The sequence below is a fragment of the Cygnus atratus genome, chromosome 1, assembly GCF_013377495.2.
Source record: "Cygnus atratus isolate AKBS03 ecotype Queensland, Australia chromosome 1, CAtr_DNAZoo_HiC_assembly, whole genome shotgun sequence".
Classification (NCBI taxonomy): Eukaryota; Metazoa; Chordata; class Aves; order Anseriformes; family Anatidae; genus Cygnus; species Cygnus atratus.
The window spans coordinates 204,641,733-204,656,408 of NC_066362.1; the positions used below are offsets into that span (position 1 = coordinate 204,641,733).

General features: G+C 39.8%; 1 protein-coding gene across 1 annotated transcript in view; it reads left to right on the forward strand.

Moving 5' to 3' along the window:
• TENM4 (teneurin transmembrane protein 4) overlaps nucleotides 1-14,676 on the forward strand; it is a 338,371-nt gene that overhangs the window by 159,970 nt on the left and 163,725 nt on the right. The window contains exons 6-8 of the mRNA XM_035560436.1: nucleotides 314-484; nucleotides 5,322-5,536; nucleotides 10,430-10,640. Of these exons, the coding sequence (XP_035416329.1) occupies nucleotides 314-484; nucleotides 5,322-5,536; nucleotides 10,430-10,640 (597 nt within the window). The remainder of the gene's footprint in view (nucleotides 1-313; nucleotides 485-5,321; nucleotides 5,537-10,429; nucleotides 10,641-14,676) is intronic.

Here is a 14,676-nt window from a genome sequence, read left to right on the forward strand (position 1 = left end):
ATTATTCCCTCCCACAGGCCATGGATCAGGTGTGGTTCCACTGGAAGAAGCAGGGTGGATTGGTAGAGGTGATCTAAAACTAGTTCAAGTGGGGGTAAAGAATTAATGGGGGTAAAGACTTAGTGGGGGTGAAGACTTAGGGAATCGGTACGGTAGAATCACTAGGGGCTGTCTAACCACACAAATCCCATTTTTGCCCCAAAACAACGACCACCAATAAGCCAGTGGACTGAGGGTTTAGGAAGTTCCCCTGCTACAAGTTCTGAATCTCTCCCAGGCAGAAAAAGATGACTTTTCTCATTGCTCACCACAGCCATGCACCTGTTTGGCCTAAACTGGCACCTGCAGCCGATGGAAGGGCAGATGTATGAAATCACGGAAGACACGGCCAGCAGTTGGCCAGTGCCAACGGACGTCTCCTTATATCCTTCGGGGGGCACAGGGTTAGAGTTACCTGACAGGAAAGGCAAAGGAACCAGTGAAGGTATGGTTGGTGTGTGTCCATGTCGTGAGTCTTCTGTCTGCCTCTGAACTCCAGCCACCCAATCTCATGTTCCATTACCCTCAATGCTGCCATTGTCAGGTGCTTTTTCCACTCTTTCACGTCTAGAACTAGTAGTCATCAGTCTTCTTTCCGTATGCGTCTAAGTTTCATACCCTTCTGATATTCACTGATGCAATAAAAGCGTGTACAATCCTCATCACACATCTCAGGCATTCTCAAGGTGGAACTCTGCACCTTATCTCTAAGGCTACAGATGTCCATCGTGAAAACCTTGCCTCAAATACCTATTTTCATGGAGAAAAAACATCTTGAAAAGTAAATGATTCCTGGAGCAGTGGATCCAACTCAAACATTTGGTTTTGGCTGTTCATTGCCACCATGTGCCAAATTTTTTGAGGACCAAAGAACCAGTGGGTACTGGCATTCCCTGGCTGGACATCTCTTTGCTAAGCTGGCCAGATGGAGGACCTGCTCTCAAAGTGTCGTGGTGCTGGCAGCTCGCACCTTTAACTGAAATTGGAAGCACCTGATGGTTTGTCAGTCCAGCAGCTTGACATCTTCCTGTGCTCTGTACAGAAGCAGCACTGCCAAAAGCACCCGTAAACCCTGCAAGGACAGGTTTTTGATACCTCCCAAAACTTGGAGGAATGAGGAATTGAAAGATTCAGAAAGCTGTTCTGCAATTCAAATGCTCAGAAAGCTGTTTTGTTTGTGTGTCGAGCTGCTTTATACAAGGCTAACAGATTCCAGTAAAATTTAAGTCTTTGGCTTTTTTGCTATTTATTTTGGGGGAGGAAGGTTTTGGGGTAAGAGATTTCCTACTGTTCCGGCAACTGATTGAATTCAAAAGTTTCCAGAGTTCCCTGGACTTTGGCAGAGAGCTTATGCTTATCTATTTAATTTAAATTAATTGTAGTCTTTTTTTTTTTTCCTTTAAGAGCTTATCTGCCTTTATCAGTCCAAATAAAAGCCCTAATTATGTGTGTTCCCTAAAACAGTGTATTTACTAGCAACTGACGGCTGACATCAATGTTCTACAAGGGAAAATCAGCTAAGAGTTATTCTCAGCAAACCTGACTAGACAGTGGAGCAAGCTGCAGATATCGTATGTTGTATTCTGAAATACTTGAGACAGACCCTTTTTTTTTCCCCTCTAACTTGCCATATGTTTTGGTTTTGGAACATGTAGTTTTGATCTGTCCACTTCCTTTTAAAAGTCAAAATGAAAACGAACTAAAGTATTTATCTAGGACTGCCATCCAAATCAAAGACCTCCACTTGATTTCTTTTTCAGCCATGCTTAGTGCTGTCAATTGAAGTTTTGATTGCTGCCAAAAAGCTCTGCTAAAAAAAGAAATCTGGAAATTACCCTAGGAGTTTCATCAGAAGCCCCCTCAAGTTTGTGCTTCGTACAGATGTTTGGGAATCTGTAGGTTTAGAGGAGAATATCTTGTCCTGACTAAGAAAAACCACATCAGGACAAGATGTTTCTTGCAGGACTAATGACATCCAGCCTGAATATGCAGCTCTCTCCCCATCGAGTGACTATGCAACCAATTCTGGACTAGCAGTGTTGCGTGGCTGCTGTTCTAAATCAGAATTTATGTGATTGGAATCCATTTTTTAAAAAATAGATTAAACCATATTTGAAACTACTCCTGATCACACTGAAACGGTCTGGAATAGTCGTGCAGCTGATCTGAATGAATCATTACCAACGCCTTGCCAGTTCTCATCTGTGGCTTTGCTCTAGCACAGCATTTACGGGTGTTTAAGCCCATCCCTGTTTAGCAAAGCACTTAATCACATGCTTACATTTAAGCGTGTAATTAACTGTGATTGAAGTCAGAGGAATGCCAGTGTGTTCTGAAGTGTTTTGATGAGTCAGGGTACCTTGGTATCGAAAATACCAGCAGATTCAGCAGGGGCCGAAACGAAATGGTTCATTTTGATAACCAAATAAATTAGGAAGAGTTGCTACGGCAACTAAAAAGTTCAAGGTAATGCATGGAAAGAGCAAAGTAATTGACAGCCCAATTAAGAATTCAGACCTGAAGTTAATTTTAAGTAGTCAAATATTCTGATTAAAACCTAATTTCTGATTAGAAGCTGAAATTGCTTTCTTATTGTACTTTCTTTATGAAGAATCCAATTTGTAGGGCCTGATCCTACTGTAGGTTAAACCCGGCAAAGCAGGGATTGACTTCAGCTTGGTGGCGAGCCGTTCTGCATCAGGGAACCTCCAGCTGCTGGCTGCACGGCATAGCCCGGCTCACATCGCCTTTTCAGCCTTACAACACTCCACCAAGAGGAGATACAAGCTTTGTAATTGCATGTACAAACAATTATTTATGTGAAATTGTCTTTTTCAATCACACAAACATTTTTCTTGCTTGAGCAAGTGCTGTGCGTACAGGCAGAATACACACTGTGCTCAATTTCTGCAGGCTCTCTCCTGCACAGCACCATCTATCATATTAAATTCTCACCTTCCCCTATTCACTCCGCTGTGCAGTCTTTATTAATGAACAATCAGGGCGCATATCAAATACTTTAGATTTTCATCTGAATTTCTATGAATCTATAAAACATGTCGGTAGCAATCAGAAAAATAAATCCTTCATCTGAACCTCAACAGGTGATGTCTTTAGGTCTTTTTAGTAGAAGCCTGAATCTTTTCACCGTACAATAATGAATAAGAAACTTTGCGTGAAGACATGGGAACTGTTTCCTTTAATCCCGACAGTGTGAAAAGTAATTTTTAGTATGCCAAATAAATATTTACAATCCATTTTATAAAGTAATCCCCTTTGGAATCGAGCTAGCTGATTTCCATTGTACAGCTGTACTCTTTTAGCACAAACGATTCAGTAACAATGTCCATTTACCTAAGCTGCTTCTGATTATCTCTATTAATATACACTTTGACTAAAAAAGGATAAAAAGTCACCAGATTTCCCCCTTGTATTTATTTGAATTTGATGAACAAAGATAAATGAGGACCTTATAAAATAACCAGCAGCTTTTTCCTATGAACAGGTGTACACTGTTTTCTAGACTGTGCTGGTATGCATAAAACTTCAGCCATGAGACAGCACAGAAATGAAACATACCATCAAGCCCCACTCCAACAATGTACTTCAGCAGTTGCAAACTTTAATTAGCTGATCAGGGTCCTTATTTGGACCAAAAGTTCTTCTAAAATGTTTTATACAATAAAAGAGAAAAAATCTCCTGTCTACAAAGAAATATCTTCAGATACTCCTTTTGTTAACTGTCAATATCCATATAATATATATCTGGATTTTGGAGAGACAGCTAACAGTTTACTTTTGTCTCTTCTGGGGAGTTTGTATTGGGATGATACATGGAGAAATTTAATTTTTAAAGGAAATATTATAACTCAAAACAGTAAAATGAGAGGTTGCTCTACCAATCACCTTTTCAATATGGCAAGTAAATTCTAAGATTATTTCATTTTAATTCATTCTGCATAGAAAAAGATACTTTTATTTCATATATCCTGTTTCCCACACGTAGGTTCTGGAAGAAAAATTCTCATAATTTGATTTTCCTGCAAAATGCTGCGTGTTCCTGAAAGTTTTCTTCTCGTTTTATCAGAATTGTTTGATCTGTGAAACATAGGGTACTGAGGTGTAATGGCACCGAGATAACAAATTGGTTTGGATTTCTAAATTTAATAATTAGACCTCGATGGTGATATGATGTTCTCCTTACTAAAGCCAAAATGTTTTTTTTTGTTTTTTTTTTTTTTAATCAAGTACAAGTGTCCTTAAAGGCTGTTTGCTAAGCAGTTGCTGTCATCTTCTTTCTGCACTGCAGGTGAAGCTGCGTGGCCACTGGTTATGGCAAAGGCCAGACAGCATTTGGGGACTTCAGCTTGCATTCTGTCCATACTCCTTGGGCTTCCGTGGAGTTGAGGTTTTCTCAAAGCAGCCACCAATTCTGAGAACTGTGAGTGTAAGGGTGTCTAACCTGGAGTTCCTCAGCCTTGTTTTCCAGGGATGCTGAGCTCCCTGCTGACTCCCTCGGATGTCACAACGAGTGCTGATTGCCATCCACACACTCAGGCTCTCCAGTCTGGTGGTTGCTTCAGAAAACAGATGCCTCCGTTTGTTTGGCTGCTAAAGGAAGATGGATGATCCTAACACACTTCACAGATTATATTGAAACCTAATTAAAACCTATCAAGTTTCTTAGTAGATAGTACTGACGTGCAGGGTATGATTTCCATCATCTTTTTACTCAGTCCTTTTTATCTTTAGCCTTTTCTGAACTGTTGAACAAATTTGAAATATTGATACTGCTTTCCAGCATTAATTTAATGGAGAAGCATTTTCCTTTCCCCTCTTAGGCATCCTTTCATGCTGCTCTTCTCCACACTGCCATTCCATTCAGTGACACGTGTCTACCTCACTATTACTTCCCTTCCCTCTGCTAATGTAATGATGTCTTCTCCATCAGTGAACTCATTTTCATTTGTGTTATAATGCAAGATGATTTATTTTTATGTAATGTAATTACACAAGCTCTAATGTTATGGTTTGAACAAAGGGTCATTTTTCTCCAGGTTGCTCTTCCCATATTCATGTTTTCAAACAAAACAGTTACTGAAGCCAGGAATAACCCTGCCAGTTTTCCTCTCATATCATAAGGATTGGCTACACAAAGTACTCCAAAGACCTCAGGACACTAATAGTCTGTTTCTCAAGATCAGCGTCAGAGATACCAGTACGGTTGGATTACTTCTAGGATCTAAGGCTAATCCAAGTTTTTTGTTCCTGTGTTTTGGCAGGAAAGCCCAGTAGTTTCTTTCCAGACGACAGTTTTATAGACTCTGGAGAAATCGATGTTGGTAGACGAGCCACACAGAAGATCCCTCCTGGTATCTTTTGGAGATCTCAGGTGTTCATCGACCACCCAGTGCATCTGAAATTCAATGTGTCCTTAGGAAAGGCCGCTCTGGTTGGCATCTATGGCAGAAAAGGCCTTCCACCGTCACATACACAGGTAATGGAACCTCATTTCAATGAAGCAACACTTGTCTTATAACTTTTGTTCTCATGGCTGTTTTTATTTCAGGTGTTTCTCTCAGGAATTTGCTGCGTGCTTGCAAGACAATAAAGGTGATATATCCAGAGAAAGATAAACAAGTGAGAGTTACCAGATTGTCACACGCATTAACCCCATGGGCTGTAGGCTCAGGCAAAGCAGGCGGTTGCCTAAGGCAGCAAGCTGCCAGGGGGCAGAAAGGGTTGTGTGAGGGGATCACCCTCCTGCTCCCAGCACCATCAACCACCACCCTCTCCATCCAGTGCCCCTTGCAGCAGCAGCCTCACCGAAACTACATCAAAAAGAATCATCCCTTGTCCCCACCTTTCATGCCATGTGCCCCTCTTTCAGCCTCTCCTTCTCCCCTCCCATGGTAAGAGCTGCAAGACCCCAGTTTCTCACCCTCATGGGAGCATGATTCATTTTTGCCTGCTGTGCTGAAATGCCTTGAGCCCACTCTTCACATTATGTGTGTTGACTGTCAGATTAAGCTGAGGTTGGTCAGGACACAGTAACTGGTATATAACCAAACAAAATCAAGTCTTTAACAGAAAGCCACTGTCTTACTTCAGCAGGAATCAAGATATGGTTATTATTCTGTAGGGCTAAAATGAAAGCAGTTGCTTTCCTTAACACACCTGTGAAGAAGCTGTGTTGAGAAGTCACTTTCTGGGGAAAGCTCCAAATAACCATCCCCTTATATAAGGATTTTGTACATTAGTTTCTCTACTTTCCATCTCAGTTCGTAAGCTGCTCTTAGCCAGATTGATTAATGCATTAGGGCGTAACTCTGTTTGGCAGTGCAAAACGTCTTGCTCCCACTTGCATCAGCAAGTTAGCAAAGTATTACCAGGTTTCTGTTAATGTTCTAACTTACCCTTCTCCTCCATTACTAACGGAAAAGTCCAGCAACCAACACAGCAATTTAAGATTTATAGAAATACCCTGACTTTATTTTCTTTCTAAGCAAACAAATATGTTTATTACAAACTTTCTGGGTAATATGATATTTTCCACATATTAACACACCTGCAACTTATTTATGTCAAAGAGGTGTCATAAATCTACACTTTCTCTGCCTTCTTTTCTGCAGAATTAAAATATTTCAGTAGGATCAGCAGGTCATAAATTCAGTGACACAATAGTGCTGTTATTACCCATTTTTAATCAGTCTCTCTTTAAGGGGAGATTGAGACATTTAGAGTTTAAACCTCCTGTTTTATTAAAATAATAAGGTCATGCTCACAACAATAATGCTAACTGTAGATCAGAAGTCTGTATTACTTTGGCTTTCCTTGTTTGTAATGATTATTAATATCCATTATGAAACAGAACTTAATTACATGAATAGTTTCAATTGTTTAAAGAACAATTGTGAAATTTAACACATAAATCTCAAGTAAAGTTTGTTGAATTTAAAGCAAAATGCTTAAATGGAGCGGGGCACTTCACCCAGCCATAGTAATGTTTTAATTACTAATGTTTTAAGCAATTAAGAAGCCCACACTGACTTCTTCATTGCTATGTTAAATGTGGGATGTGGCACATGTTTGTCAATATTACATGCTGGAGGAAGCAATGCACTTGTACCAAGACCTTGTAAGTGCTGCTTTCTGTATAGCCACAAATCAAGAGCTGCCAAGTATATAAAAAATCAGCATCTGGACCAAAACATCACCAAAAATTACCAGAGGGACATTTTAATACAAAAAATAAGAGTAGTAGAAACAGAACCCCAATCCCACCCTGTTATGAAGAAATAACAATGGATCTGCAGATACTGGAACAATATTGATATATTACTAGCTAATACTTAGTTCAGTTTTGAAATGAGCCCTTTTCCTAATATTTTTTAAATCTGCTGTCAATTAAAACAGTGTTTTCCTTCTGTATCTTTTTATATGAAGTTTAATCCTTAGCACTTCATCTCGCCATAATTTATTAGCCTTAGGAGTCATTAAATAGGTAACCTGCTTTTTGTGTTAACATTGTATCTCATAGTTAAAACATATGACACAAATATCATTTTTTCTCTTGCATGATCCAGAGTATCTGCTGTAAATCTACCTAGTGAGTTTTATATTTCCAAATTTTATAATGAATTTCACAAACAAGACTTTGGCAAAACGTACGCTTAAAGCAGTGATAATCTTCTCCTTGGAAGGGAGCAATAAGCGGTTGATTTTTTTCCCAGCCTATCTGGTTGATGGCAGCAATAAAATTTGAGCTGACAATCAGATTTTCTTCTGTACTAGACGATTAGATATTTCTTCTGGTTAGATAATCAATTTTCTGTAGCATGCACCTATGGACAAACTATTCTCTTTCAGGATCTTTGAGTTGCTTCCAAGGCTGTAGCCCCTTAGCCTGTATTCCTGAAGTTGGTAAAATCTTAAAAGTTATAATGTTCCCTGCTAAAACAACAAACTATTCCAGATTCTCTTTGGGAAACTTTGTCTGTGATCACCTATCTACTACTGAATGTTGCCAGCAACCATGGACATTAATCAGAAGAAAGTGCAACCTCCAAATTTCTGTAGAGTTAAAAATAGGGCTTGTAGAAGCCAAAAATAATTTACTGGTAACAAAAGGCACTTCTAATTCTTCTCAACAAATTATAATAAAAGTTACACAATTTTCTTGTGGTCTATTAAATTTAATCTTCCCATATCAAATCATTTTTAAACTCTTTAACCTAGGCCAAATTTTTTACATACTTAATTTTAGGGATTGGCCATCACAGCCTTTGGGAGGCATTTTTCCATTTATACAATTTGAATTTATTAAACTGGTATTTTGTCTACAATTTTCTTGCTTGCATTAATTCTAATTGTGTATTAAAAATCTCCGAATTTATTCAAATGTAATAAAACATAATCCATTTCCGATTCGATTCATATTTACAGCTAGTAGCTTAGTAACTTCGCAAAGTCACCAACACCTGAAGCACCATCTTGCAAACATTTATAAAAATAAACTTTTACATTTGGCAGGAAGCCCCAGGTAAGCATAACCTGGATTGGACTGTAACAACAGCAGCTCACTGTAGCTGGATGCCTTGAAATTGTTTTCATCCCACTAAGTTTTAAGCATCTAGACCTAATATGTAGCAAGCAGTAAATGCCCTCAGGGCATCCTCAGAGTGGCTGCGAATGTCTGGCTCGCACGGTGCTATTCAGAACAACCTCACGCTTCTGTCCTCTGAAACTTAAAACCACTAAAGTCTCGTATTTTTCCAAAACAAATATGCTTTTTCAATTACATACCTGTAGGCTTTATATTTTGTATTTACATCGTATTATCTCAAAACAACAACTCTGCTTCTGTCTTCGTAGACAGCCAAAGGAATGCCCTTCGTAGGCGTTCTGGCTTTTGTTTTCTCAAAAGACAGTGCAGTATCACATTTAAATGATCTACATGCTGAAATGAAATAAGAAAAAATGAATACAGCAAATTCAAAACAAAGTTCAAATAAATAATTAAAATGTAATAATGAGGAATACTCTAGGGACAAGTTTTGTCATTTCGTGTGCAAGGTAGGACATATACAGTTTATTTCTAAAAATAAATAAATTTGGAAACAAATATTTCTTTTTAACTTAGTAATAACTGCAAGAGGAGAGAAAATGCCATCAACTCTTGGTGTACCTTGAAGAGTATACCAGCCAACGTAATAATATAACAGAAGCACCCACTCTTTGATATGGCAAAGTCAAAAGGGATAAGGAGCCCAAATTTGTTGCAACCATTTAGAGCAGCAACATTTGCTGGTACAAAAATAAGTGGTGGTGTTTTTCCCTGTTTTCCTTGCTCCTACCAAAACCTACAAGCTTATTTGACTGACTGGATGAGAGAGGGAAACCCAAGTAAAGTCAGGGCACAGAGAAGCACGGCTGTGCCCCAGCTGCTGCGTTCTGCTCACAAAATGTTCTGTTCACCTGAGCACAAGATAAGAGTCGGGTTAGATAAGGTTCACTTCACATCTGTGATGTCTGCTAGACTTGTATCTGACTTGTCCCATTAATATATTATCAGACAAAATACAATTATTGCAGAAAGTCGGTGGAGTTATTTAAACAGGGAACAAAAGGTAGTTGTAATGCTAATAGCAAAATGAAAGCAATTGTTCACCTGAAGTCACCCAGGGGGAAAAAAAAGGTTCTTTTGAAGAAAATTTCTAGAAGCCAGCTCGTAAATGGGCCTTTTGTACATTATCTTATCTGTTTTCCATCTTCGTCTTCTATGATCTTTTAACCACTTCTGCTATTGCTTTAAGAAAAACCCTTACTGGCTAAGGAAAATACTTCTGCAAAACTTACACCAGAATTTACTTACAAATACCACTTACCTTTCACAATTCTGGTAACCAATCTATCCAGTTAGGCTAGATAATTTTTTTTTCTGCCTGTTTTCCTCGTTAGCCAGGACACAAAGAAAATAACAAAAAAGCTTCTGAGTAGCATCTCTTTATCATTATTGTACTCACAGTGCAATTTAGCCATGTTCCCTGGACTTCAGCTTTCCCTGCCTATGTCTCTAGAGAAAGCATGTCAGTAAGGTCAGTGTGCCCCAAATCACTTTCTAAATAAAGATGGTTTCTTGGCCCATGTAATTAGAGAGAACTACATTCTTATACTTGTTACTTCCAGAATGGTTACTTGCAGGTTGTCCAGGAACATACTTGAGTTTGGATAGACACCAATAGAGAAAACATGTTTATGAAGCATCTATGTATGTACATTTCTAATACTCAAAGCAAAATATGTCTGTCTCCTTCATAAAACAAACCAGGAACAAGAGGCTAGGCTTAGCCTGAAATTCACCCAACCATCACTCTTTTTTATTTTTCAGTTTGACTTTGTCGAGCTCCTTGATGGAAGACGTCTGCTAACGCAGGAGGCGAGAAGCTTAGAAGGACCTCAGCGGCAACACAGAGCTTTTGTGCCCTTGTCCAGCCATGAGACGGGGTTTATCCAGTATTTGGATTCAGGCATATGGCATTTAGCCTTCTACAACGATGGCAAGGAGTCGGAAGTGGTTTCTTTTCTTACGACTGCTATTGGTAAGGATTTCCTGTTTTATTCCTCAGATGGCTGCCTTGAGGCCAGGTATTAATGCACATACTCAAATTGCATGGTGCCTTTGTGTGGTTGGGGAGAGAAGGCTTGTAGAGGATGTGTTTAGCAACAGGCTGAATGCTGTTAGGCCCTAAATACCCCGTAAGTATTTTGTATGCCTTTTTAATAACTATATCCAGAAGGAGATTCTACCTAGTGCCAAAGTTGGATTACAAGCTTGAAATTCCCTGCTTCATTTTGCCTTTGATCTCATTTTTATTTAGCTTCTTTTTTTTTTTCCCTTCCTGGAGCAGAGGTATAGGAATGATTGAAGAGCACAGAGCAACACCATGCAACAGTTTTGTGTGACAGTCCTGCCTTTGAGCACTGTCAAAATTACTGCAGCAGGAGTTCAGGCAGAGCGCTGGGGTTAAAACCACCAAAGAGCGCTGCGAGGCTTAATAGTAGGAACCACGATAACAGGCATCTCTATTTCTCCTTCTAACAGAAAGAAGCTGTGATTTCTTAAGAAGTACAAATTAACAGGTTTCTCAGTTTCTCTGGCAGTAAAGTGCCCTGCCAGTTCAGCGCGCAGGCACTGATTAGTTGCTGTCCGAGGAGGAAAGGATGCTGCCTGCGGACTGCTTGACAACCCAGCACACTGGGCATTCTTACTTCCCTCTGTAAATACCAGAATCTGTTTCTGACTCAATAATGTTTAATTTTAAATTTACTGACCCGCAGAACCTTTTCATATCCCCAGATTCGTTTGGTTGTAATTTAAAGATTGCTCCATAAAACTAGCACTCAGCTTTCTGCTAGCCACCGTAATTGCTTAATGGAATTTTTTTTCTTTGCTGAAAAAAGCAGACTCGGTCCAAAGCTGCCGTTAATCCCTCTCCCAGAAGAGGCATTGGTGTTGAGTCTCAGCTGTCTGCAATAGTTACCTAAGAGCTATGGGCTGTGATTTGTCTTGGCAGGTTAATTAAAAGTTTAGGTCTTACTAAAGCAGTCATTAAGATCCCAATATTCACTTTTAGTGCTAAAGTTTGTCTAATGCAGAAGTGGAAACACTGCTGTAATACTCTGTGTTAAATTTAAAACCTGGAACTTCACGTGTTCGATGCTGTTCACAGTTAAGCAATGCCAGAAACAGTTGCACGTTGGCTTATGAAACTGAAGCCTCACTCTATAGAATGCAGATTTACTTTCATTTAGTTTGCTGTTGCAGTGATGGGATTTGAGCCTTTTCTTACACTGACCACCTTCTGCCCAGAATAGCCTCCAGATATCCTTCTGTGCGCGACTTTATTTTCGTGCTCTAGGAATTCCTCCAGTTTTAAAACTTCCCAGCACAAGAAATCGGTAAGGCTCTCAGAGAAGAAAACATTTTTAAAGCACAGTCACTAGTTGCTCGTGTTTTCGAAGTGATGCTAAATGAGGTTCTAGCCAGACTTTTCTCCCTGCCTCATTGCACTAACATAGAAAAAAAAAAAAAAAAAGCAAAATATTCGGAATCTGTCTTTGAGCCATGTGGGTGAGGAGCATGTCAGCCTGTCTTTAAGACAATATTTTCTTGTTTACCCTCTGCTGTACCTTTGCAACCACATGAGAAGCAGAACAGGCCATGATACATTCCCTGTTGACCTCAAATCATTCTGTCTTCAGTACAAGGAAGTTTTCTTTTGCTGTACAGAAAAATAGAGCTTTGCCCCATACATGGGAGCCACTTTGCCCACTGGCAGCTGTGCAGCAGCACAAAGCTTTAGCGTACAAGAAAAGCTGTTTAGGTACAACCCACTCATTCTGAAATAGGTAAAAATTTACTAAGGAAGATGTGGCTTCCTGACTAGAATTTGGCCAGATAAATGCAGCATTTTTAAAAGTACTATAAATTGCAATATCCTTAATGAGTAAGTACCTTTCTCCTTAGTCGAGATTTCAACAGCTTGTTTAAAGAAAATCCAGGCAGGCGTTCTGTGTAAATGCATTGTATTGATTCAGAGCCTTCCTAGTATATTTGTGAGGTCTGGCAAGGCATGGTTGTTACATTTTAAGTCTACCAATACTAAAGTATGGTGGTGTTACAATTTTTGTTGGTGCCAAGGTAAAGAGGATATAGCTGACACGGTGTTTATGACGCAGGGTGTAAAATGGCAGCGCCAGCCAAATAAATCAAGTCACACACAATGGGAGCCCTTAGATCTGTGTGGGGTGAGGAAGCTGCACCAGAGGCAGGTTGTCATTTTATGTGATTTGTGTGGAAGGAGCGCGTACAAAAAACTCCCTTTCTTATTGCATAGACATAGTGCTTACAGTGAAAGGGTGTTTGGAAAGTGTAGCGGGGATGCAGGGAGAAGTAGGATCCAGTGATGTGAGAAGAGAAGCAGCAGCCTGGAACTCCTGGATTCTGATCGATGTGTGAATCCTGACCCAGCCCAAGCTCATGCTTCAGCTGCTCACCGTGTACAACCGGCGAGAGTGACATTTCCCCAGAGATGCTGTGAGGGTGATAGAACTGCTGAGAAAATGCATTAAGCATTAATTAATAATCATAGATAATGGCAGAAAGTGCAAAATTGAGAATGGTGATCATGATGATGAGTGCATAAGGCCAAACTGTTTAGTCTTTCCTCCCTTGGGCATAAGGACTCACCTGAGTCAAGGATTGTAGCTTTTACTACAGCACTAAAGTGTTGCATAGTAAGGATGCTGATTTTCCAAGTTTATTTGCTGTGTTCCGATAGACCAAAACTTTCAGAGCCAGTAAAACCATCGCAGGCTCTGTGTGACAATATCAAGTAAAATGACTGTGCAGTGCTTGTCTGGAATGATTCGGCCTTCCATTATTCTAGTGAAAACTGAAGAAAAATGGAAAAATAAAAAAGCATCTTTATTCCCAATTTGATAGCATATTTGATTTCATAAATTGTGAGGCTGTCCATCATACTGTTTTGGAATTTGGTGTAGCTATAACTAAATCCACTCAGGAACATTAGCACTGATTTTAAGGGCAAGAGATGACAGTTTAGCCTGTTTTCTAAAAGGACGCGGAACCATCATCGCTACAGATTTAGGTGGTGTCAAAATCTGTGCCTGTTACATGTCGTTGCATGTGAACCCGGGGAGAATACAGAATCGTAATGCCTGTCAGAGCTTATACTTCTACGTAATACAGGCAATTCAGGCGGAGGGAAATCAGATTGTTCTAGAAAAGTTTTCAGCTTTTAATAACATTTTTATATCCTATTCCTCTGAATTACAATGCAAGACATTATAAAGGAACAGACAATCAAAGTCTCTCAATAATAAATTAACCTTTTTTGTAAATGACATTGGCAGCACTTTCTGAAATTTCTAATAGAAACACTTCTCTGAAAAGCGCTCTGTGGGTTTACCTCTGCCTGATAGTGGTGATTTATTCGGAGCAATCTGGCTTAAGTGGAGCAAAATAGTAGGCTGAGGAATCACCTGGAATCAGCACATCTGAGGCAGAGATATTGGCCAAAATCTGCTCAGGAGAAGTGAGAAACATCTGAGAGCCTGAAAACATCTACAGAGTCAGAGGGAGAAAGTCTCCCAGCACCTGTTAGTGCTGAGCTCAGGCAAGCTGGGCTGTGCAGGGCCACTGAGAAATCAAAAGAAAAGCAAAATCAGCTGTCTGGGAGAAGAGAGCATCTCTATTTACCATTGTGTCACCCACCAAGCAGCAGGAAACACATGTATGACACCTGTGAGAGGATGCAAGGTTTTATCTCACTTTTATCTTCTGCAAGAGACTGTGCTTGAGTTTAGGAACAGGTCCACGGTTCCTCCTGCCCCCTCCACTATCCGTAAAGAAAACTGCTGTAAGTACTTCCCTCCACCAACGTACAAGCAAGCTGACAGTAATATTTATACGGGGCTGCCAGCACATACAGCACTTTACAGTATACATCACAAGGCAAGCTCCCTTCCTGCAGCAGCCTAAAATATAACAACCCCCTAGGACAGCAGTTCACACACAAGAAGGATAGCAGGAGAGGAGCACTTCACAGTAGG